The sequence below is a fragment of the Crocuta crocuta genome, unplaced genomic scaffold (genome assembly GCF_008692635.1).
Source record: "Crocuta crocuta isolate KB4526 unplaced genomic scaffold, BGI_CrCroc_1.0 scaffold229, whole genome shotgun sequence".
Lineage (NCBI taxonomy): Eukaryota > Metazoa > Chordata > Mammalia > Carnivora > Hyaenidae > Crocuta > Crocuta crocuta.
The window spans coordinates 4291860-4316613 of NW_027536464.1; the positions used below are offsets into that span (position 1 = coordinate 4291860).

Here is a 24754-nt window from a genome sequence, read left to right on the forward strand (position 1 = left end):
CGGTGGCCTGGGTGGCAGAGCCGGGGGTGGGGGGCGTAGGCTCAGGATGTCGGCGCAGGGCATGCTGCTTGAGCGCCGTCTCGGAACTGAACTGGGCCTCACACCGCGGGCAGGCAAAGGCGGGGGTGCCCTGGTGGCAGCTGTTGACATGGCGAGTGATGTCATGGCGAAGGTAGCCACTGTAGTCACAGAGGGGACAGAAGTGGGTGGGTGTTTTGTCGTGTACCCTTAGCCGGTGTAAGCGCAGTTTTGAGTTGGTACCAAAGGTCTGGGGACAGGAGCTGCAGGGGATACGGCCAACGCCGGTGTGTCGCGACTGGTGCGCCTCCAAGCGGTACCGTCTGGTGGTGGAAAAGTCGCAGAAGGGGCACTGGTGTGGCTTCACTCCCTCGTGCTTGAGCCGCCNCAGCGGCCCTGCTTGCAGGTGAAGCCACAGTCCGCGCACTGTAGAGGTGGCCGCGGCGCCCGTGTGGGCGCCGAGCCAGGGTGCCTCCGCTTCTGGTGCAGCCTCAGGGTGGCAGCGGCGGTGGCCGTGAACGTACAGAGGCCGCAGTGCAGCTCGCCAGACTCCTCCAGGGGGCAGCCCCGGGTCTGGTGAGTCCGCAGAGCCCGCTCCTGCTGGCAGCTAAAGGGACATGTGGGGCAAGAGAAGCGGGTCCCCTTCTGCTTTGGCACCAGAGTCGTGTTCCCATTCCCCGGGCTGCACCCTGTGCCTCCGCCATTCAGGGGAGCAGAGTCTCCCTCACTTAGGAAGGATTCGGCGGGCTGGGGCTGGGTGGCCCCCCGCTTTCCTCCCCCACCACGTCCCCCCCGGCAGCCTTCAGCCACGTGAGAGGTAATGGAGGACAGTCGAGAACAAAGGAAAGTGCAGGAGTTGCAGTGAAACTTGCCCTGCTCGAAGCGGAACTTCTCAGGGGTCTCTGCAGGCGAGGGGTTACCTGCAGGAGGGGCTGCAGAGACACAGGGTGTGCCCGGAGGCTCCTCTACTTCTTCTGGCTCCCGGGCAGACACAGAGGGAGCATCTCTTGGGAGCACCAGCTCTACTTCTAATGGTGCAGGTGGGGGCTTCCCTCCTTCTGCATCCACTGGGACCTGGGTGCCAGGGGGTGGAGGACACAGAGGGACAGGTGAAGCTGGTCTGGGCAAGCCCTTGTTCTTTCTGAGCAGAACAGGGCACTTCTTCAGCAGGTGGGTGCTGAGGCCACGCTGTTGCTTGAAGCTGGCCCCACACTCGGGGCACAGCAGGGGCTCCCGGCGGCCCTGGCACCCAGTCCTCGAGTGCACGCTCAGGGCTTTCTCCCGGCGGGTGATGAAAGGGCAGTGTGGGCAGCGGAAGGCCCGCCCCTCTCCCTGTATCACGACCATCTGGACCCGGCCCTCCAGCACCAAAGCCTCCGCCTGCTCCTTGTCCTGTCTCCGCAGTGCCTTGAGTAAGGACTCTGACTCCAGGAACTGGGGGAGGGGAGCGGTCTCAGCAGGCAGAGCTGCCTTGAAGGCTCCCGCCCAGCTGTCAGGGGGCTCCTCCGAGGAAGGGGGGTTTCCGGGGCTTTCAGGGACTGGCTTTTCCAGAACGGGCTCTTCTTCAGCATCCAAACCAGACGTCGTAGCACCTTCAAAGGTAGACAGCTCAGTCAAAGTTGCATCTGGCCCTTCCAGGCTCAGGGGCCCGGACGGATCCAGGGGCCTGAACTCTGCAGAAGCGGTTTCAGCGATCTCCTCAAGGGGCGGCTCAGCCACAGGCTCCAGCTCTACCCCCAGGGCCTCGAGGTGCAGCGTGCAGCCACCCTCATCTGTCTCGGCCGGACTGGGGCTGCCGACCGGGTTGCCTCCCTGTGGAACCTCACTGCCGTCCGGTCTCCTGGCGCGGTCCTCCTCACTGGGCTCCAGTGGGGCCTGGTCCAAGCCGGGGTCCAGCACAGCACCGGGGTCCCGGTCTGGCACCTCGGGCTGGCCGGACAGCTGGCTCGAGGGCTCGGAGTCTGGTGGGGGTGTCAGGCACTGCCCGGCCCCCTCTGACTCCTGCCTGGCATGGTGGAGCTGCCACACCTGGTCCCCGGGGACGTAGCCGTGGGCCTTGCGCTTGTGGAAGAAGAGGGTGGTGTTGCTGAAGGTGCGGTAGTCGCAGAGGGCGCAGCGGAACTCCCGGAGGCGGGTGTGCTTGCAATTCTCATGGCTCAGCAGCGCCTGCTTGTGGCGGCTCTCGTAGCTGCAGTAGCGGCAGGGGTAGAGCGGGGCAGGCACGCCGGGCTGGTGCTGGGAAGCCATGTGCTTCTGCAGCTCATACTTGCGCTTGCAAGCGAAGGCGCACACCTCACACATCAGGGACTTGCCCTGATGGCGCAGCTTGTGGCTGCTCAGCTGGTCAGCACGGTGGCAGCGGTAGGAGCACTGGTTGCACTGATATCTGGTGAGAAGAGGGTGGGGGAGGGGCAAAAATCACAATCATAAACTCTCTCGTGACACGTAAACAAGCACGTATTACGGACAAGGCTCTACGCTCCGTACCTTATATGCATCATCTAATTTATTCTTTTTCCACCGCCCTGTGACATAGGCTTCTGTTTACAAGCAAGCACACTAGAGCATGGCAGTTTATAACTTGCCTAAGATTACAAAGGAAACGAAGGGCAAGGGCAGCCGAGCTTCACGGTCTGTGCTCCGGCCCCTCTGCATTGCTCCCCAAAGGGAAGAGAGCATGAATCAGCAAGCCACTGTGGACTCCTAAGGAGCTGACGGGGCTACAGCCTCCCGGGGTAGGTTTCTGGGCCCAGGTCCCGTTCTCCCACGGAGGCATGGGGGCTAGGAGAAACCCCCTGGCCAGCTGTGCCACAGCTTTCCGGGAAACGTGCCTGGGTTAGGGTCACACGTGCAGGCTCCCTACTTTCACAGGACTGGACTCAGAACTCAAGGGACACCTTCATCCACAGGCCTGTGCTCTCTTCCCTGAGCCCAGAGGGCTGTCACCGTGCACACTGGGCCCAGGCCGAGACCAGCTATAGGCAATGGGGCTGAGGAGACAGGAGCAGAGAGCAGCGACAGAAGGAGTTGCTATGGGACCAGGAGAGCAAGCTGAGTTCAGGGGGAGGCTAGCTTGGCAAAAGGTCCTTGGGGACAGGGATGGAGGCGTGCGTGTGCCCGTACCTGAGGTCCCCTGCGTGCTTCCGCATGTGCACGCTCAGGTAGTGCTTCCACTTGGTGACATAGCCACATTCGGTGCACATGTAATCCTTGGTGTTGGAGTGGGTCAGCATGTGCTTGGACAGGTAGCTCACGTCACGGCACGTGAAATCACACAGCTCACACTTGTGAGGTTTCTCGCCTTAGCGGGGCGTGGGGGTCAGGGGAAGAGGAGAGAGAACACAGGTCAGACACAGACCGAGCGAGCAGACAGACCATGTTCCCCCACAAGCTTGCCCTGATGCCAAGCAGGAGTGAGAGCCTCATGTGCTGCCCGCGGCGTGGCTCATGACAGCCAGTGCTGCTCCACAGTCCTCGCAATTTCTCTGCTCTGACACAGAGCAAGCCAGGAGGAAACTGAAGACAGTGCTTTCCAAAACCAGCTTGGAAGTCTACCCTTGATCCTTGCTGGCACTGGTGGCCAACTGCTCCACTTAACCTAGTTCCTTCCGGTTTTGTGGAAGAGGAGAAAATATCAGGCAATCCAAGTAGTTAAGAATCTGGACTGTAGAGTCTGACATGGGAATAAAGATGTGAACAGCCAACATATATATGATGCTCATTACATACTAGGTCCCTTCTTACTGACTCCTCCCAACAGCCCCAGGAGGAGGACCTGCCCCATTTTACAGAAAAAGAAGCTGAGGCAGAGGGAAAGCACAGAGCTATTAAGTGGTGGTTCAGATTCCAGCTTACTACTGTGTGGCCTTGGCCAGGTCACTTAACCCCTCCAAGGCTCAGTTTCCTTGGCTCCAAAGAGAGGGCAACCAAAATACCAACTGCTCATGGTTGACAGATTAAAGGAAATGTCCCAGAGTCCTCAGTGGTGCCCAGCAAGGACTCGGGGAAGAGCGGTCCAGATAGATGGTCAAGACCAGGTCCTTCAGGACCCTTCCCTGTGATCCCTGCCTATCCACTCAGCCCATTCACTGTGGTCAAAGGCAAGCAATGCGGCATTCTCATTCCAGTTCTGATACTAGCTGTGTGATCCTGAAACGGGCCATTTCAATGTTCATTTTCTCTTTTTTACCTGTTTTCCTTACAAGACTGTTACTATGCATTCAACAAGATGATAGATCTAAAAGAACTCTGAAAACTATAAAGCACCGTAGGGATGGAGGATTTTAGGAGGGGCCGCAGGAAAACGAGGTGTGGCGACTAAAGCATGTGTAGAAATGAGGTGTTCCAGGGGAACAACAATGGCTTGGCCCCAAGCTACCTAAAAACTGTCTTCCCCAAAATCTTGGAGATTATTTTTTAATGTCTTGTCAACCTACTGATGCTGGCAGAGAGAGCGCCAACAGGGTGATGCCGTAGCAGGACGCCCGATGTGGCCGTGTCACTGAGGGCATTGGCAATGCTGGGAACAGATTCAGCCTCAGAGTCAGTGGCTACAACGTATGCGGATGGCTCAGTTCCCGGGCGCCACCTCTCACAGCACATCTCAATGCTTGGGTCACAAAGGAAGGTACCTCTCCTGGTCTGGGCTCCTTCGCTCTAATAGGCTGGGCATCGACCCAGACCAGCCTGACAAAGGATAAGCAGAACTGGACGGGGCCTTAAGGGGGAGCCATGGCAGCAGAGCAGTGAGAGCACACAGGCTTTGGCTCAGGAGCTCAACCACGGGACTAGCTAAGTGTCCCGTAGCTTAAGGCTCGATCTATCTCCGGGAAGACTGGGTCCAACGCACGCCAGGCCCTTTCCGTGTCTCGTGCACGGTAAGGCTCACTCCTGCCGCCCCCTTCCTCATGCCACCCTCCCGCGTTCTCGCTCTCAGAAGCAGGGAAGGCAGCTCACCAGTGTGCAGCAACATGTGGCGGATGAGCACCCTCTTGTGGGCGGTGGCAAAGCTGCACTCAGGGCACTGGTGGATCTTCTCGTGGGCGTGCATCTTGCCCACATGGTCCTGGTAGGCCACTGGGTTGAAGGTGGCGAAGGGGCAGAAGGCGCAGCGCAGCTCTTCGCTGCCGGGGTGGCCCTGCTTCTTGTGTTTGCGGAACAGGTGCTTATTGGAGCAGGCAAAGTCGCAGTGTGGGCAGTGGAAGGCGTAGTGGCTCTTGTGATGGGCCTCCATGGCTTCGGCCGTGGCGAAGAGCATGGGACAAGAGTGGTGGCGGCACTCCACGGCCCGCACGCCATGCGTCTCCTTCAGGTGCTTCACGAAGGCCTTGCGGTCGGGGGCCGCATAGCCGCAGCCTTCCTGAAAGCAGCGGAGGGGCAGGGGCTCCGCTGCTGCTGCTGCCGCGTGGCTCTTAAGGTGCTCCTTGAGGGCCTGGCTGAGGCGGAATTCCTCGCGGCACACGGGACAGGCGTAGGTGTCTGAGTAGAAGTTGGAGATGTCCTCGTGCATGCTAGCCATGTGGCGGTTGAGCGCGTTCCTCTCCACGGCACTGTAGTGGCACAGCGGGCAGCGGTGGGCTTTCTGGCCCAGCTCTCGCAGCAGGTGGGTCTTGAGCTTGCTCTTACTGGTAAAAAACTTCTGGCAGTTGGGGCACTGGAGGCTGGGGTCCGGGAAGTGGAGATGCAGGTGCTCCAGCAGATGGGTCCGCTTCTTAAAGCAGCGCTTGCATTCTGGACACATGTGCGTCTTAAAGAGGGACTCAGTGCCAGCAGCCACATTCCCTGGGAGAGGTAAAGGTACGGAAGGCAGCTCAGGGGCTGGCCACCTAGTGGGCGACCCACAATCTGCCCAGGCACAAATATTATGCGGCCTCTCCCCTTCCTCTCCAGGAACCCAAACAATAGCATCTCCGAGGAAAACAGGCCCAAGATGTGTTTCTGCAGTCTTGAGTCATTTATCATTTTTCCACGAGACATGTCAAAGTGGAAGGGTAAGAACACAGGAAATGAACCAAAGCCTGGGAGCCTCAATGCCAGGCTCCCCACAATCCATTCCTTCCCACCACCAAGAGGTTCGAGCCTAACCACATCATTACCTTCTACCTGCTGGGCCCCCTGGGCTTTCTCTGGGGCTTTCTGGGGGTCCTTCAGGGTGCCACCCGCCTCCTCTTTCTCTACGTCCTCCTCGTCAGCTGATTCTCGCCTGGGCAAGGGCGCATCTGCCTGTTTCGAAGGCTCTCCCTCTCTGGGGGGCGTTCTGGGAGCTGGAGACACATAAAACTTGATGACATCTAGAGAAGCCAACGACAGCAGTGAATGCTCGTACTGCTCCTCTTACTGGCTGGCAGAATCAGCCCCTCCCCGTGCAGTGTAAGAGAATTCTTGGATTCTAAGTCTATGAATTTATTACCTCTCAAGACACAGATGGGAAGACCAAGAGCTAAGCTATCATTAGTGCTCCAACCTAGAGTAAATCAAATGTCAGATAACACCATCCTCAGACCCCTTAAAGGCAAGGGCTTTGAGATCACTGCGAGGGGAGGGGGGGAGGGGAGCTGACAGGGACAGAATGGGTGCAGAGCACTTCCCTGGCTTGGGTTCCCAGGGCTAATGGCTGGTGGTTCGGTGCAGGTGAACACAGCCTGACCTCTTAACTGCTCTACTGAGAGGCCTCACCAGCAAGGCAGGGTCATACTAATCTATCCCTTCCATCCCTCAACAGAGGCACTTGCCTCAGTAAGGCAAAGATGCAGGACTATTTCCCAGGAAAAAGGGGGTCTTCTCTTTGGGAACAGAGCACCAACAAGTTTTAGCAAGCCTAAGTCTCTCAGCAGAATCCCACCTCTCCAGGCCCGGTTTCTCTATTTTCTCCTGTACTCTAACCCCATGCCTGTTTTTTTGAGACCGTGAAGGATCCGTGAAGCCCCACCCTCCTTGAAGGTTTCTTTTTAAAATAATCCCGGCTTCTCTGGCCCAACCCTACTTGCTCAAAATGGAAGTCTACAGGTATTCTACCAGTGGCTATGGCCACTGATGAACATTTTAGCTTTTCCCCTCAGAAAGCTCTGAAATGAATCGAAAAAGGATATTGGTTAGGGGACTTCAAGGCCACGGCGTAGCCAAAGCCAAATGTCACTCACTGTCACGGACAAAGACTTGCTCTTCGTCTCATCTATTCTGACTGTTCCAAGGTTTCTAGATGCTTCCCAAGGCAATCAGTAATGCTGTCCTCCTGAGCCACTGCTCCATGTTCCCTTGCATTTGTGTGTATATTCGTGGCACTGGAATCAACTGGCTATCCTACAGGACTGGCCGTGGCTGCATTCCAGGGCCCGCGGCCTCATACCTGGCAGCAACTCCTGGGGTGGAAGGCCCTGAAGGGCAGCCAGTTCTCCCTGGGTCCCGGCACCGTGGCTCCGCTGATGCTGCCGGAAGAGTTTGACGTTGGAGCCCACGAAGCTGCAGTGGTCACAGTGGAAAGGGTAATGGGCCCGCCGGTGCAGCTCCATGCCCTGCTGGTCCCCAAAGAGCAGGGGGCAGCCTCGGAAAGAACAGGGCACGGGCACCGTGGCGTGGGCCTGCCTCAGGTGCTGCTGCAGGCCCTTGCGATCTTCAGCGGAGAACACACAGCCAGACTCTGGGCAGGAGAAGGTGTTGGGAGCACCCCGGTGAATCTTGAAGTGGCTCTTCAGGGCCTGGGGTTGGGCAAACTCCTGCCGACACACAGGGCATGGCAGGGGGCTATCTGGGAGGCCCTGGCCCTGCAGAGGGCCAGAGAGACTGAGGTTGCCAGGGGTCAGCTCTACAGAGCATGGGGGGCTAGAGAGGCCCTGCAGAGGCTGTATAAGGGTCTCAGGACATTGGTGCAGGGCCAGCAGAGTGGGCTCAGCGAAGCTCTGCTCACAGCGCTCACAGTAGTACACCTCCAACTCCACCACCTTTACCAGGACACCTGCAGGCAGAGGACCGAGAGAGAAAGGCACAGAATCAGAAGGAACGAGACTCACAGGAGTTAGCTGGTAGGAGAAGACGAAGGTGAATCTTTTAATATTAGTGGAGTGGAGACGGACCTTAAGTCTGGTTCTATACCTGGACTATAAGCCCCATAAGGTCAGGACAGCCTCTTTATTTGCACATACACATGGGTTCCCAGTATCTAGTGCTCGCTTTGGCACATACTAAAACTGGATTCCCAGTATCTAACACAGTATTTGGCACAAAATAGGTATTTAATATTTGCCAAATGAATACAACAAGCATTAACAGCATTAACCACATCCAGAAAGCATTAGGAAATGGCAACAATATATTTTGCCCAGATGAAAAATTAGGAACTTCCAAAAGAAGAAAACGACAATCTGGGGATAATATCTACAGTGTAAATGACAAAGTATTACTTTCACATTCTGTAAAGGGAATCTTAAAAAGCACAGTAATTCATAAAATGGAAAACATCCATTTCCCAAAGACCCAAATCACGTTCATAGTCATTACTGCCATTTCTTTTTTTTTTAACTTTTTAATTTTTTTAAATTTATTTTTATTTCTAGGAGAGAGAGAGACAGCGTGAGCAAGGGAGGGTCAGAGACAGAGGGAGACACAGACTCTGAAATAGGCTCCAGGCTCTGAGCTGGCAGTCAGCACAGAGCCCGACGCGGGGCTCGAATCCACGAACCGCAAGATCATGACCTAAGCGAAAGTCGGATGCTTAACCGACTAAGCCACCCAGGCGCCCCATTACTGCCATTTCTTAAGCAATGGGCAGATCCTTGATAAAGAAAGGCTTAGGAAACGCTCACTTGGTACTCCAGTTGCCCTCTAAGAAGAGGAGCCTGGAGTTCCAAGGTTAAGGCCACTGTGCCTGTTAATGGCAGAACCAGGTCTCAAGTCCAGGTCTGGGCCACATCTAACCTGGGGACCCTTTCTTCATTATTTCTTTGCTTAAATAAAAGTTCAGTGTGACAACTCAAATAACAGCTGTACATAAGGAAAAAAATACCCCCCCTCCCCCCACAAAATTTGGTGTCTATTCTTTCAGGCCTTTTTTAGTCATTTCTCAGCAATTTGCTTCCCCCTCCCCCCTCCGCTTGCTATATATATATCATATGCTTTTTTTGCTGAGTACCTTTAGATCTAGCTTGTATGTTTTTGTCTAGTCCAGAGTACTTCCTGGCATGAACAAGTCAAAATGAAGTCTTGCTCTTACTGATGGACATTTGGGTTATTTGCAAGCATTATAAATAAAGTTGCTCTAGACACNTGTGTGTGTGTGTGTGTGTGTGTGTGATTCTTTCTACAGGACAGAGCCCTGGAAATGTAATGATGGGGTCAGAGTACGCATATTTTAAAGTCTGTTATATAGGGGCACCTGGCTGGCTCAGTTGGTTAAGCGTCTGACTTTGGCTCAGGTCGTGATCTCGTGGTCAGTGAGTTCGAGCCCCGCGTCAGGCTCTGTGCTGACAGTTCAGGGCCTGGAGCCTGCTTCAGATTCTGTGTCTCCCTCTCTTTCTGCCCCTTCCCTGCTCACGCCTCTGTCTCTCTCTCTCAAAAGTAAAAAAACATGAAAAAAAATTAAAGTTTATTATACAGATAAATTGACCTTCAAACAATTATGGTAAATTACACACTCCATAAGCTATAAGACAATTATCTGTTTTCCCACCAACGCTAAGTATTATAAAAAAAATATTTAATTTTTACCACAGTTGAGAAGCGATATAGGCATTTCATTAATTTTTTTTTTTTTAATATATTTTTTTATTTCTAGGAGAGAGAGAAAAAGACAGCGTGAGCAGGGGAGGGTCAGAGAGAGAGGGAGATACAGACTCCGAAATAGGCTCCAGGCTCCGAGCTGGCCGTCAGCACAAAGCCCGACGCGGGGCTTGAACCCACCAACCGCGAGATCATGACCCAAGCGAAAGTCGGACGCTTAACCGACTAAGCCACCCAGGTGCCCCATTTCATTAATTTTTTTAAAGTTCATTATTATTATTTTTCTGTTTAGTAATTTCTACACCCAACATGGAGCTCGAACTGACAATCCCGATATGAATAGTCACATACTCTGGGGCACTGGGTGGCTCAATCAGTTGAGCGGCTGATACCTGATTTTGGCTCAGGTCATGATCTCACAGTTTGTGGATTCAAACCCCACATCGGGCTCTGCGCAGGGCCTGCTTGGGATTCTCTCCCTCTTTCTCTGCCCTTCCCCCACTTGTGCACTCTCTCTCAATAAATAAATACACTTAAGAAGAAAAAAAAAAGGTCACATGCTCTTCTGACTGAGCCAGCCAGGCACCCCTCATAATTATTTTTAAATGGAATTTATTTGTGTTAGTGAGATTATACATCCTTATGGCTGTTGACTATTTTTATTCTTCCTTATTGAAGTGCCTGTAGGTTTCTTTTGCCCTTTCTAGAAAAACAAACAAAACCCCCCAAAACATCATTTCTTTTTCTTATTTCAGAGGTCTCTGAATTGTAAAGATATTAACTCTTCCTTATGTATTACAAATGTTTTTTCCAGGTTCGTTTTTTTCCTTCTTACTTGTTTCATTACACAGAAGGTTACAAATACTCTATGATCAAATTAGCTAATCTTCCCCAGTAGTTGCTGTCACCATACTACACTGCCAAGGGAAGTTATGACAGCCAGAGCTGGAGATGGCAGTTAACAGCAGGGAAGTTACCTAAAAATAAGAAGTTGTAGATATGGGAAGACTAGAGGGGGGAATCTTTTTCCTAGCATAAATATAAATGTTCAACTCCCACTCTTGACAACATGCCTCGGATGAGTTAAGTATGTTATACACAAGAAACTAGGGCAAGGAAATACCAGATTACCTCTGGGAAAGCCCTGCCAAGCCCAGGGTGGTGGAGGCACTGGGCCTGCTGCCTAATCCCTGGCCGCAGTTCCCGAGTGGGAAGGTCAACATGTGGGAAAAAGTCCCCGAGGGCTATAGGATTGGGCAGAGGGGTCAGAAAGGTCTTCCCTTCTGGATTACTGCCTAGCAGACATGAAGCCCTCACAGGGATAGACTCTGCCAAGAGCCTGGTACCAGGTTGTGAACCACCTTGCCAGCCTTCAATCAACATTCTCCAACTGCAAATCAAATGACAACATCTCCAAGAATAAAAATAAGATGTTACCTTGTGTTCTCGTCACATTTACATAGAAGGGTCAAAAATAGCACAGACAAAACCTCAGGGCTGATTGTCCCACTGGCCTGGTAGCAACTGTGTTTGTACCTGGGGTCTCTCCAGGAGCACCTGGGGACAGGTTTCCAGCTACCGCTTCCACAATGATCTCCATGTTCCCTGTGTCCTCTTCAGTTGCCGTGGCCTCTACCAGCAGGCAGCCTGGGTCAGCAGGCAGAGGTGTGGGGTTCCCAGCAGGACAGGGGCTCTCGACAGGCTCCAGGATTCCACGGTTGGACAGAGGTGGGGGGATCAGCAATAGCTCAGGGCACAGTCCATCCATCTCCCCAGTGCTGTTGGTTGGCGGTGAGTCCAACACGGGGTCTGTCATCACCACTGACTGGTGTTCTGTGGTCTCTTATGTGCTGACACGCCAATCAGAAGAGAACCCAAACAAAATATAGTTAGAGACCTCACTCACTTTCTTCCCACGTGACGTGGGTGCACGGCCCACGGCCTGCCCGCTTAGGCATTTCCAGGCGTGGCAGCATGGCACACCTGGTTCACCTCGAAGCTTTTACAACAATGCTCAGACCAAAAAGTAAACAAATGAGAATAGGGATCAATATCAGAAGAGAGCCAACAAGTTTTGGGCAATACATTAAAGACGGAAGGTTACATTTTTTGGAGCTAGGCAACCCTGGTGAAATCATTAAGCAATCTGGGTCTGTTTTCTTAGCTGCAGCAAAACTCGGGCCAAGGGATCTCAGACGTCCCTTCCCCTCTTAACATGTTATGATCTCACTACTCCTCAGTATGGGTACAAGGCCCTCCCTTCATGATTTGGCCTCCACTCACCTTTCCACACTCATCTACCACTTCTCCCCTCAGCAGACCCAGTCATACCAATGAGCTGCCATTCTCCAGGCTCACTGCCTTCTCTTTTGCTCCATACCCTCCCACCTGCCTCTCTTTCCTCTCTTGGCTGATGGACCATTTCTCCTTTTCCATCTCTTGTCTGGCCAACCAACTCCTAACTGTCCTTAAGCATCTGCACAAATGTCACTTCTGCTATGAAGGTTTCTTGACACTGTTTATGTAAGTTCCTCTCCCTGGGGTCCTAATGGCACCTGGTACCTAACTCTGTCAGAAACTCTGTCACATGGCACTGCTGTTTACTTATCAGTCAGCTTCTCTAGACTTAGAGCTTTCTGAGTGCAACTGACTGACACATCACTTCTCTGAACACAAACCACCACAATCTATGACAAGTGAGACAAATGAGATTCTAGTGAAGCACCGAAGACATAGAGATGCATTAGAGGGAGGCTCGGTCTCCACAAAGATGAATCAGTGGTTCCTTACATATAGAGTAACACACCAAGAGAAATTTCAAACTCATTGACTCTGGCCTCATAGTGAAAACACGAGGACACAGTTGAGAAATGAATGCCAACTAAATTGCATATCCTGTAATACATGGCTAAAATTAGCTTAAGCTGAATAATAAGTAACCTATGACAGTAATCACTCCATGAAATTGAGTCTTGGAGGTCAAGGGCTTAGGGAAAGGAAATCAGGTTGCAGGTGTGAATCCTGCAACTCAAAACCTCGAAAGGTAGTTGGGACGTGCACTTCCAGGGTCAGAGGATTCTCTGGAAACCACAGCCTCCACTTACAGAATTTTTTCGCTACTCTGCTGGGAGCCAAGGAGGACACGGTGCCGTCTAGATCAAGAACCTGAAAATCTGAACCTTCAGCCGCTGGAAGGCGGGTGAGGTGGGAGACGGGTGGACACAACAGGAGAAATGAGCACATATTTGGGGGCAGAGGCGTTGAGGAAGAAAAGGGACAAAATAATGCAGAGAGAAGGCCTGGGGAAAGAATGTGACCCCGCGTGGGGACAAAGGCACCCGGGTTTCCACCTGCCTTTGGGCTCTGACTCACCGCGTGGCCTCAGACAGACACAGTCACCTCGCTTCCCAGGGCCTCAGCTTTCCCATCTGTAAAGTGGAGATGTTGACAGCGTTCACATCGTTGGGCGGGAGCGGGAATCACAAGAGCCAGCAAATGGGAAAGCCGTTTTGTAACCTGCAAAGCTTAGGATGGAGCATCGTCATGATTACGGTCCTGAGGAGAGGCAGCGGGTAACCGGGCGGGGTTCAAAGCAGTGACGCGGCTGAGGCACCAGGACGGCTGCTGGGATGCGCCGGGGCCCCAGTCGTCGGCGTGCTTCCTTCAGCACCTCCTCCAGGGGGTTCCCACCGCCCAGGCCCACCCTCATCCTGGGGTTCGAGAAACTTTTGCTTCCGGCCCGCTCCACAAGCACTCCCTACTAGTTTCCTCCCCGCAGCCACTAACTCACCTCCCGGCCCAAGGCCCGCGGGAGCAGTGTCTCTCTATGGTCCGTCAGCTGCAGGAGCGACCTCCCGGGACTCCTTTTGTGCGACCGCCTCCGGCCCAGCCGCCTCTAGGACATCGGGCCTATGGAGGCCGCTCTCTCTTCCTCTCCTCGGCTGGCGGGGTACTCTATGGTTTTCTCCGGCGTTTCCCCTTCCCCCTTCTCCCAGCCGCGCAGCCCAAGGAGTACCATCGAGAGTTGTGGGGCAGAGTGGCACGGCCCGCTAGGTGGGTGTGGCGGGAAGTAGGGGAAGGAACGCCGGGGCGGGGCCGAGCGGCGCTTCCCTGTAGAGCACGGGGCTGAAACCATGGAGAGGGAGGGCCAGAGAGTCATGGCGGTAAGGGGGCGGAGTGAGGGGTTACTCCGAGCCACGCTGCTGGAGGCGCGAGCTGGGGTGTGGAAAGGGTTCGGGAAGGGGCTTCTGGGCGTCAGACAAGGTCCGGGAGGGGGAAGAGCTTTGTCTGTGGCCTTCCACGCATAAGTATTTTGGCATTCTGGATTCTACTCTGAGCTTCAGCCGTGGTATCGGTTCTCAATTCACAGCCCCGCGTGCTTCGCTCACAGCAAAGTAGCAGGGGTCGGGAAGGTGTGCTAGAAACAATGTGACTTGCAATCCCTCGAGAGCTTACAGTCTAAAATTAGACTGGGTCACGTGTTATTGGGGGAGAAGTCGGGGGAAATGTCCGTGGAGGAAGCAGCAAAAGGACAGGTGTTAAATTGGGGAGAAGGAAGAATCAATTAGAATGGGCATTCCGAGTAGAGAGACCTGCTTGAGCATATTCGTACAACAGAGAGTATTAGGCGCTAAGCAGTGAAAGATAGGTAAGCTCTGTGCTGTGGAGGTTTTGAGTACCAGGCAGAGGAATTTTTACCCGATTAAAGGATCTGTTCAGAACAAGCCATTGGATTGAAGCCGACTGTATGAAGAAAGATCTGGATCCCTGTGTAGCAAATTTGGTGAAGTCAGAGGTAGAGACCCATTAAGGTGACATTTTGAAAACTAAAATTAATGTTAAAGAGGCAGTTTAGTCGCGAGGTAATAAAGGGCTAACTAAACAGAACATTAGGATTTGAGCATGTGAAGGAGAGGATATTTGAGGGGCATTATTCATGGTGATAAGGCGTGGGGTTACTGACAGGTCAATGGAAGAGAGTAGCTTCTTCATCCTTTGTTAACTCTGGACAGTGGGTCTCTCTCTCTCAGCTAGTCCCAGGGACCACAAAAATTCTGTCCATTATCCTGATGAGAAGCTGGCTACATTGTTCTCTCTTGTTTAAAGGAATCTTCAGACCTAGTCTTCTGGCAGGAAATTGAGCTATGAACAGGATAATGAAGGCCAAAATGGGAAGAGGGGCCTGAAGTCTCAGCCCTTGCATTCCAGCACGACCTCCATCCCACAAAGGGAGGATATGGCAACACACAGCAGAACTGACCTGTCCTTCCAGCACCTGGCCTCTGTGGGAGGGAGGGGTGAAGAGGGAGGGAGAGAGGGGTGAGGGTGAGGAGGAATTGCAGAGTCCTTTCTAAACTAATCTGCTTTGTCCCATCTCCACCGCTCCCTACCCTCAGGTTTGAAAATGCCTCAGAGCCTGTAAGGTTCAGTGTTTCCCTCTCAAGATGCCCCTTTCAGACTTTATTCTAGCCCTGAAGGACAATCCTTACTTTGGGGCTGGATTTGGGCTTGTGGGTGTGGGCACGGCCCTGGCCCTGGCCCGGAAGGGTGCCCAACTGGGCTTGGTGGCATTCCGGCGCCATTACATGATCACACTGGAAGTCCCTGCTCGAGACCGAAGCTATGCCTGGTTGCTTAGCTGGCTCACCCGCCACAGTACCCGTACTCAGCACCTCAGTGTGGAGACTTCCTACCTTCAGCATGAGAGTGGGCGCATCTCCACTAAGTTTGAATTTGTCCCCAGCCCTGGAAACCACTTTATCTGGTAAGGTTGGGAGCCAGGGAGGGCTCTAAGAGTAGAAAAGGAGAATGAGGGGAACTGGATTTGACCCATTCATTCACCCCATCTTGACCATTTTTATTCAGGTACCAAGGGAAATGGATCCGAGTGGAACGAAGCCGAGAGATGCAGATGATAGACCTGCAGACAGGGACTCCTTGGGAATCTGTCACCTTTACAGCTCTGGGCACTGACCGAAAGGTTTTCTTCAACATCCTGGAGGAAGGTGTGGGATGGCACAGGCTGCCTTTATGGGGGCGTGGCAGGGGTGGGGGGAGGCAGGTTGCAAGAATAGGGGCATATGACATCAGAGGAAGAGAAGCTTGGAGAGGAGGACCAGAACCTGTGGGACCAGAGGGAAGCTGTCTTGGCACAGGTCTGCCTAATTGCATGGCAAAGACGAATTACTGGCTTTGTCTCATTTCTCCCTCTTAGCTCGAGAGCTAGCCTTGCAGCAGGAGGAAGGGAAGACGGTGATGTACACAGCCATGGGCTCTGAATGGCGCCCTTTTGGCTATCCACGCCGCCGCCGGCCACTGAATTCTGTGGTTCTAGAACAGGGTCTGGCTAACCGAATTGTCCGAGATATCCGGGAATTCATCGATAACCCCAAGTGGTACACTGACAGAGGTGAGAAGCGACCGGGGTCTTAACCAGGCTGTTTTTGAGCATGGAAGATAGGCTGGTCTCTGTGGTCATATGCGGTGACCATAAAGCTGTAGCGTAATTCTCAGAGATCAAAGTTGCCCTGACCGGTGATTTCTTCCAGCACTGAGGTCATCAGGCCACTAGGGGGCAGGGTTGGGAATGAATATGGACATCTGAGGTAGAGTACTTGAATTCATTTTAGGTCTTGATCATCTTGGCTGTGTTCCTAGGCATTCCCTACAGACGTGGCTACCTGCTTTATGGGCCCCCTGGTTGTGGAAAAAGCAGTTTTATGTGAGTAGGGTCATATTTTCTCTTGATCCTTAAACTGGAGAAAAACTGGGCTGTGGGGTTGGAAAGGGAATTCAATGTAGGGATGGGGGAACAGGATACACATGGGACACTGGAGCATTACGGTGGGGTGATAGAAAGGTTAGGTCTCTGAGACCCACCCATTATGGCAAGGACAAGCACTTGGACCCAAGGCCGACTCCAGGTGGCCTGCCTTCCGTTATCCTATCCTCCACAGCACAGCCCTGGCTGGGGAACTGGAGCACAGCATCTGCCTGCTGAGTCTCACGGACTCCAGCCTCTCTGATGACCGGCTCAACCACCTGCTGAGCGTGGCCCCGCAGCAGAGCCTGGTGCTCCTGGAAGACGTGGACGCAGCCTTTCTCAGCCGAGACCTAGCTGCGGAGAGTATGTGAGGGGAGTTGAGAGAATGGGGAGCATTTCTAAATGAGGGTAAATCCAGAGCAGTGGAGAAAAGTGAAATCCAGAGGGCCAATGGAGGATGCCTGGGTGGCAACAAGAGTTCACAAGAGACACTGATAAGTTGGGGACGTGGTGGTGAATAGAGGGGCTTAAGTAAGGTTATGACCGTCCATGCTTCTTTATCTCTGCCTTCCTCTAGACCCAGTCAAGTACCAAGGTCTAGGTCGTCTCACCTTCAGTGGACTGCTCAATGCCTTGGATGGTGTAGCTTCTACAGAGGCACGCATCGTGTTCATGACTACCAACCACGTGGACAGGTAAGAAGGGGTGAAGCAAGCTGAGACTGTGAGGCGGGACTCCACCTCCCTGGCGCCTTGGGAGGATCAGGAGGTTCAGAGAAACCATCTTTTTAGCGGGGGGAGCGGTGGTACTTGTGCCTGTGCTTCTGCTTTTGCTGCCTTGTGCTCTTAGGCTGGACCCTGCCCTGATCCGCCCTGGACGAGTAGACATGAAGGAGTATGTGGGGTACTGCTCACACTGGCAGCTGACTCAGATGTTCCAGAGGTTCTATCCAGGGCAAGCGCCTTCCCTGGCCGAGGCCTTTGCAGAACGTGTTCTTCACGTTACAACTCAGATCAGTCCTGCCCAGGTCCAAGGCTACTTCATGCTGTATAAAAATGACCCTGCAGGGGCAGTTCAAAATGCCGAGTCTCTGAGGACGTGACAGGTTGGCTGTGCTCAGCTCTCCTCTAGCTCAATAAACACCTGCCACACCGCTCTGGTCTTTGACCCCCTTCCTACCTGCCTGTATGCGCACTTGAATAAAAAGCAGGGGCCCTCAGGCATCCACATATGCAAGTGCTGGGGGCATAAGCCAAGGCAAAGCAGGAAGAAAAGACACTACGGTCATCAGGGAAGTAGAGAATTCGCTTTAAAAGGCATTCAATTAAAAAAAAAATGTACATGCATAAAAACATAGGTGTGTATATAGCATATATAGGTTATGTTCCCGCATATTCTGTTTAAATGCTGGTTGGCCTCTGCCAGTTTTCCTGAAACTCACCACACTAGTGGAGATGTCAGACCTGCCTTTACTCAGACTCTCATCTCTTGGAAAAACGGACTTGAAAGCAAAGTCGGGGCTATTCTGCCACACTCACCTTGCCAGGAAGTCAGAAAGAGCCATACTGCACAGACCAGGCACTACTAAACAAAGAAGCCAAACAAGGCCAGATCTCTTTATTGCCCCTGCCGCCCCAAATCCCTGTCCCCCCACAGTACTGCTAGGAACCATCCTCAGACTCCAGGCTCAGGGGCTCCCTTCGAGTACCGGGACGGTAGGCTCCCCGGCCTCGTGGCAGGCGGGGGTAGGAAGAGCCTGGAGTCCGACCCTTGGAGCGCTCCCAGCGAGCACAGTCCCGTGTCCTGCGGGGTGGGGGACCCTGCCAGGTGCTGGGCCCCTTCTCTTGGGGAGGACCTTCAACCCCTTGGCTACAGGATTCTGGCTTTAGGTCCATGGGCTCCTTGAGGGGCCCCTCAGGAGGTGGCAGTTCCTGGGTGTCATTGGTACCTTTGTGGGCATTGCACTCCCCTCCCTTTAGGTGCCTCCGTTCAGACTGTCTCCAGGGGCCTCGACTGGCCCGGGGGGGATCTAGCATAGTTTTCGGGGTCTCGCCCAACCTTTGCTGATTTGGCCCAGCCCCTGGAATCTTCTCACACGTGTACTGGGAGGCCGCAGGCGGAGGAGCTGACAGGTTGGGTTGGGCAGTTGATGAGGACAGTTCTGTGTCAAGGGCACTGGGTGGCTGGGATCCTCTGGAGGCATCTACAGCGGACTCTGGTTCCAAAGGGGCAGAAGGCTAGAAAGAAGGGAGCAAATGCAGTGAGGGAGATGCAGTTCCCCATAGCAGGGACCTCAGACCCCTCGCTCATGACTGGAGCCGACCACCATCTGCCTCAAGGGTAGAACAGAGTTCACCCTCAGGGCCACCATGGCAGAGGCGTGTTGGTGGGAAGGGAGGGGCATTACGGGGGGGAGTGAGAAAGCCTTTCCTCACCTGCTGGAGGCTGATGAAGTACCGGTTACGCTCGGCCTCAAGGTCGATGATGCCCCCCCGCTCCTGCTGCCTCTGGTAGAGCCGTTTGCGCTCTTCCTGCTGGCGTAAGCTCTCTGTGTTAGGCTGGTATGGCTCCTGGAGGGAAGCGAGCAGAGTGACGAGGAGGAAAAACTAAACAGCAGAAGGCAGGTTTGAACCCCTGCTCTTTCAGGATTGCCCTAGGAGATCTGCACAAGGTTCGTTTTTTTTTCACTGAGAGAGAGGGAGGGAGGCAGAGGGGATGCGAGCAAGGGCAAGAGGGACAGAGGCAGAGAAGATCCCAAGCAGGCTCCACACTCAATGCAATGCCCTGACTAAGGGCCCGATCCCATGACCCTGGGACCATGACCCAAGCTGAAATCAAGCAGGAGATGCTCAACCGACTGAACCACAGGCACCCCCTGCACAAGGTTCTTGGGTTTGTCCCTCATATTGAGGCTCCCAAAGTCTTAGTCTAGTGGGGGCTATGGCTCTGAAGAGAGGTCCCAGGCTGGTCAAGCCCAATTCCAGAGGTCCCGTTCAAGGCAGGCAAGATGCCATCCCTCCCTCTATGGAGAACGCCGTTATTCCTGGCTCAGATGAGAAGGGAGCTCCCTTACCATGGGCTGCTGGGGTTCGGGGGCTGCTTTCAGTGAGGCAAGATCATACACGAGGGGCTCTCTGCACACCGGACACTGCACTCCGACTGCCTTCTAAAAACGGAGAAATCACAGCCCGCGGCTCTCGCCAGCTGCCCAGCCCAGCCAGCCAGCCTAATCCGCACGGGTGGGGGACACAGGGCAGAGGCACAGTGGTCAGTAGTGAAGGATAGGGCGGGGTTGCCGCCCTGGATGGAGGTCTGGGAACTCTCTGAAACTGTATGCAGTGCATCTATCTGTTTAAAAGAATGCACTTTTCTTTTTCTGGACCAAGGTGAGCTTTCATTAATTTCAAAGGTATTTGTGACCCTAAAAAGGTGAAGAGGCACTAGAGTAGAGAGCTAGGACAGGTTGGGACTCGGGGTCTGGGGAGAACAGGGGCCGGCGAGCTGACCTGCTTGGTTGTGGCATGCTGCCGTTCCTGTTCCTGCTCTTGACCTTGAGCCTGCAGCTCATGCTCCATGTGCTGGATATACCGCGCAAGGCAGTGGCAGTGGAAGTAGTGGTAACAGGGGGTTTTGGTAAAGGCCTCCTTCTCCTGAAGGCAGGACAGACATCCGGCATGGCATCAGAGCTCTCTCATGAGCCCTCCACTGCCCGTCCCTAGCGGACCCCAGGTCCCGAGAGAGAGACCCACCTGGAAACCATACAGGCAGATGACACACTGGCCATGCGGGATGTTGTTATCTGTGAGAATTTCCTTCCCTTTCTGCGAGGAGAGAAGACACTGTTCAAACGGGGAGGTGGGGGCAAGAACTGTGAATAGAGCCTATCTACTATTCCCCGGAGTGACTGGAAGGACTATCTCCTACAGAGCCAATGTTACTTTGTGTTCATGCATTCCTGTCTTGGTGAAGCTCCCTCACCAAGGGAGGAAATACTCCTCCACATCCCCGCCTCTCCCCCAGAGTCTACCCAGCTGCAAAATCCAATTTCATTCTTTTTCCACTCATTAAATCACCTTCAATACATCTCGGGGATGAAAGTAATATACCTTGAGAGACCAAAATGTTCAATTAAAACTCATATATTCTGGGACATGTTCCTGGGTTAAACCCCTCTGAGTATCACCTCCACCCAAAAGTCCATCCTGGAGTCGGCCTTCAGAAAGAAAGCCAAGGCATGGACAACCCAAATGGACAGACAACTCAAAGGCATCAGGTTGGGCTATGAACTAACATATTTGCACTGCTGTCTGAATAGCTAATACTTTGGAATTCCACAAAGTTCAAAGTTGCATTGTGGAGGCCAGGCTCAGGAGTGCTACAGTGGTCTAAGCCCACTCTCTGACTCCCGGCCGCCCACCTTCATTCTCTTCTGAACGTTTTTCTTCAAAACTTGAAGTTGAGGAAAACAAGACTACTTATTGTGTGTTTTTAATCTCAAGCAACAGAAGTTATCTGTGTATGTGAACTTGTAGCTCTGGGTGTTCCCTGTGTGCTATTAACTTCATCAGGGTAGAAACTCTTGAGTAAAAGAGCCATGATTTTTTTTCAGTTAGCTCCAAGGGCAGGCGAGCCTTCACCTGTTCATTTGTGGCTAGACCCTCTAAGCAAGGCCCCTATCTCTTGCTACTTTCATTCGCCAATGCCAAGAGAATGCACTGAAACGGAATAAAAAATCCAAGTTAAAGAAGAAAAGCAATTTTCAAGATACTGGCAGAGGCAACCTGGAGAAGCTACAGAACTGTCTTTTTTTTGGGGAGGGGGGTGTTCTTGGAAACAGAAGAAAACCTTATCTTACTGGATTTAGGCCTTACCTAAACAAGGACCAAATAAATGACTCCAGACATATTAAAGATTCTAGGCCCGTTACCTCCCTCGAGAAGCTGTTCTAGCAGTTTCCCAGGCTAGCACCCCTCTTACCTCTATGAGTTCATAGAGCATGGCAGTGCCCAGGCTGGTGTTGGCCACGTGGCTCAGTGTCTGCGAAATTCTAGAAAAGGGCAAAGCAAACATTAGGCCTGCCCCCTCCTCTCACCAGACAGAGTTGTATCCCCCCCTCTTCCCTCCTCTGAGCATCCAACTTACTTGTGGATCTGTTCATCTGAGAGTCCTCGGGGGTTACGGATAGAGATCTGTGGCACCTCATTGGGGTACTAGTGGGAGGGAATAACAAGTTACTGCTAAAGCACTCCACCACAGGGCCTCTCTCCTTCCTCTCTTTGCTGCCAGAAAAGTAAGGGCCTCACCTGTGCTGGGACCTGAAGCACCAGAGTGAAGCAGACATACTGGGAGTCCTGATCTTCTGCAGTGGCAGGGTGCAGGGTAATGTAGATCTCCCATGGTGAAGATCTGTAAGTGGATGAAGTGGAGACCTGTGATGTGACTGGGCAGCAGTTTGAGGACTGGGGAAAATGGAGGTGAGACAGTAAAGTGGGTGGAGGAAGTAAGCACTGGACTCTTTCCTTTAGAGGAGATTAAAGAAATAGTCTTTGTCTCCATGAGAGCAACATTTTCTCTGGATCAAGGCTCACGGATTCTCCATGGAATCCTCTCATTACTAAGGGGACGCCTGCCCACCTCTAGTTGAATACGTACCTGCCATTTCCTTTAACCACCTGTAGTTCATCCAGATAGATAGACTCTAACACCTCGACTTCAGAGGGAAGTACCCTAGAGAGACAGGGGGAGATTGACTCACCATTACAGCTCTCCCTGTTAAAGCCTGCTAAAGCCAATGAAGGCTGGCTTCGTAGAACACTGGCAATCTACCTGAGTGCATTCTCTTGCTAACCTCCATAAAAATGGGGGAAATATGTTTTGAGTTGTCAAGTGGCCAGGAAGGAAGCATGGATATCAGAGTTTAAAACACCATTACTGTCAACAGATGAGGAAATGGATTCCCAGGAAGGTGAAGTTCCCAGGAAGCTCAAATATCAAAGTTTAACAGAGGCAGAGCTAGAACCATAGCCAGGTTCCCTGACTCCCTTTTTTAAGTTCCATTGTAATGTCGACTGGCCATCTCTCTGACCTAATAATATCTTGGCCATAGTAGCTAGTCTACGTCCTCTTTTCTCCTATTTGTATATAACTGTCTCCCTTGAAAGAAGGAAGGATGTAGTTAGTAGTCACTATATTTTGGACCTTTGCTGTTTGGTTGATCTAGATCAACCCGTTTAGGTCAGGATCTGGTAGTCCTGAGGTAAACGAGAGGACACACATATTTAGTCACAGAAACAGCAGTTGTAATGACATTGAAGAGGAGTGATTGGGTTGAGTCCACAGCTCTACCCTCATAATGCATGTAAAGATGCCTTCTTGGTTTCCTTTCTATAGTTATTATTCCCTTTTCATCAAGAGCAGGCTGTCCTAGCGTGACTTATATATTACTGGTTCTCAAACTTTCTTTTTAAGTCTCAGAGGCCTCAAGGTATAAAAGAGACAACAGTGGAATACTTTGGTTGCCATGAGTATGGGAGGCTCAGAGCACCACAGGCCAGCTGTGCAACCACTGCTACCCTCTCCGTAGCTCCAAGGGTCTCCTCTGAATCGTAAAGTTCCCCTGAACAGGTTGAAAATCATGACCCTACATGGTCTCACTAAAGGCCCACACACGCTGGACTCCCTGAACCAATCAAACACTGACGTGTAACCTCCACCAAGAGGCCCTTTAATACTTCATCCCATCCTAGCTGTGACTTGGGCCCTGGATGTGAGGGATGGGGTGGGATGGTGGTAAGGTGGTGACCAAAAAACGGGCAGGGGGAGATTATAAAATGTGCTAGTCCTAAAAACATGAGATTCGGAGTCCGATAACCTGGATTCCTAGTCATAACTATGTACCTTTTCAGCAAATCGATTTACCTCCTCAGGCCTCTTCTAGTCTCCTCAGGTGCCCACACCTCAGTTATTAATGAAAAGAAGGCTTTTGTGTGTGTTACATCGTGATCCTCTCAACTATTCTGAGGTAGATGCCACACCCAGTTTTTCACATCTGAGGACACTGACTCACAGAAGCTATAGGTGGCCTGGTTAGCATCACCCAGCTAATAAAATGTGGAGTGAGCCCACATTTATCTTATTTCCAAATTCCAGAGTCCTTTCAGGTTTTGGTCTCTTGTTGAGAATGTTTGAGAGAGAGAAGGACTAGGAGAGCTTCTTGTGAGGTGTAAAGCTTTATTCAGACAATAGTCCTCATTAGTGCTGGCGGGGAGGGAGAAGGCTGAGGAAAGCCTCGGCGGAACTAGGCTGATCCAAGGGGAAAGAGGGACGCGAGGGGGAGGACATCGGTTCGGGAGGTAAAAGGGAGGTGGGGAGAGCTGCTAAACAGGCATCCTCCGGGACCCTGGGCAAATCCACTTCAGGAGGGTGGGACCGGCGAGGCCGGAGAAGAGGGGATCGGGCCAGACACGGCGCAGCCCGAGCTGCATCTGTCTCCTCTCCATCAGATCAGCGCCCCTCCACCCTTCCGCTCCCCAGTACAGAAGCTCTCTTAGAGAGACATGTCCGAGTCTCTGCCATCCCTTATCCCTCGCTCCGCCCCACACGTCCGCCGTACGGACCATCTGCGGCCACTGCCAGTCCCCCGGACCGGATCCAGGCGGCCAGCCAAAGCCCATGCCCCCAGAGTTACCAGTCCTCCTCCCCGGGAGCTGCCGACGCAGAAGCCGCCATGTCTTCTCCGGCCCACAGCCGGAACCGGAAATACTCTCCGGGAAGTCAGAGGCGGCAAGTTAAGGGAGGGAGCGAGGGAGGGTGGCTACCGGCCGTTTCTAGGCAACCAGAGAGTCCAGGTCCTTAGTGGGCCTGATGGCCAAGAGACGGTTCGGAAGTGCCTTAGAAAGTGCCTATGGGTGGTCCGACGTCTCTCCAACACCTCTGAACGCCTTTGCCCTCTGAATAACCTCTCTGACCAGTTCCAGCGAGTACATCTGGTAACAATGGGAGTCTAAAGAGTCTAAAGAGACCGGCAGTGGGGATGGAGAAGAATTAGAAGTCAGGCAAAATCCACAGGCAGCCGGAACGGGCGGGGCTGAAGGCCAGGGCCGGCATCCCTCGGCCTGAGGAGCTTGAAGCTCCTAGGCTGGGGGTGAGAGTGGGGCTCCGGTCTACCAAGCGCGCGGGCAGGTAGCACGGGCGGGGGTGTTGAGGAGGTTGGCGGTGGCGGGAACCTGCGGGAGGCTGTAAGGGGCGAGGTCGGTAGGCGAG

General features: G+C 53.0%; 4 protein-coding genes across 7 annotated transcripts in view; 2 read left to right on the forward strand and 2 right to left on the reverse strand.

The window, feature by feature from the left end:
• Positions 1-13182, reverse strand: part of ZNF142 (zinc finger protein 142) — a 16229-nt gene extending 3047 nt beyond the window's left edge. Inside the window, 7 exon segments of the mRNA XM_077748612.1 lie at positions 8-408; positions 411-2404; positions 3142-3319; positions 4975-5799; positions 6114-6308; positions 7364-7969; positions 11266-13182. Coding sequence (XP_077604738.1) covers positions 8-408; positions 411-2404; positions 3142-3319; positions 4975-5799; positions 6114-6308; positions 7364-7969; positions 11266-11545 — 4479 coding nt within the window. The 5' untranslated portion in view covers positions 11546-13182.
• A 642-nt stretch (positions 13183-13824) lies between these two features.
• Positions 13825-17648, forward strand: BCS1L (BCS1 ubiquinol-cytochrome c reductase complex chaperone). 3 transcript variants are annotated; one of them, XM_077748664.1, is made up of 8 exons: positions 13825-13892; positions 15126-15493; positions 15595-15734; positions 15944-16138; positions 16387-16450; positions 16686-16855; positions 17070-17187; positions 17342-17648. In XM_077748664.1, the coding sequence occupies exons 2-8, from the start codon at positions 15174-15176 to the stop codon at positions 17592-17594; spliced, it is 1260 nt and encodes a 419-aa protein (XP_077604790.1). In that variant the 5' UTR covers positions 13825-13892; positions 15126-15173; the 3' UTR covers positions 17595-17648. The 3 variants fall into 3 exon arrangements, with proteins under 3 accessions (XP_077604790.1, XP_077604793.1, XP_077604791.1); XM_077748667.1 differs by lacking the exon at positions 13825-13892 and adding an exon at positions 13972-14540; XM_077748665.1 differs by lacking the exon at positions 13825-13892 and adding an exon at positions 13972-14524.
• Positions 17649-18074: 426 nt separating this feature from the next.
• Positions 18075-24532, reverse strand: RNF25 (ring finger protein 25). Of its 2 annotated transcripts, none has more exons than XM_077748715.1 (10): positions 24180-24532; positions 22145-22219; positions 21796-21898; positions 21635-21702; positions 21470-21539; positions 20242-20313; positions 19999-20142; positions 19566-19655; positions 18928-19062; positions 18075-18729 (listed from the first exon to the last, which is right to left on the reverse strand). In XM_077748715.1, exons 1-10 carry the CDS (start codon positions 24218-24220, stop codon positions 18154-18156), a joined length of 1374 nt encoding a protein of 457 aa, XP_077604841.1. In that variant the 5' UTR covers positions 24221-24532; the 3' UTR covers positions 18075-18153. The 2 variants fall into 2 exon arrangements, with proteins under 2 accessions (XP_077604841.1, XP_077604840.1); XM_077748714.1 differs by having other exon boundaries at positions 19566-19658; positions 24180-24526.
• Positions 24297-24754, forward strand: part of STK36 (serine/threonine kinase 36) — a 25038-nt gene continuing 24580 nt past the window's right edge. Inside the window, exon 1 of the mRNA XM_077748713.1 lies at positions 24297-24480. The gene's annotated coding sequence lies outside the window, so the exon portion shown is untranslated. The remainder of the gene's footprint in view (positions 24481-24754) is intronic.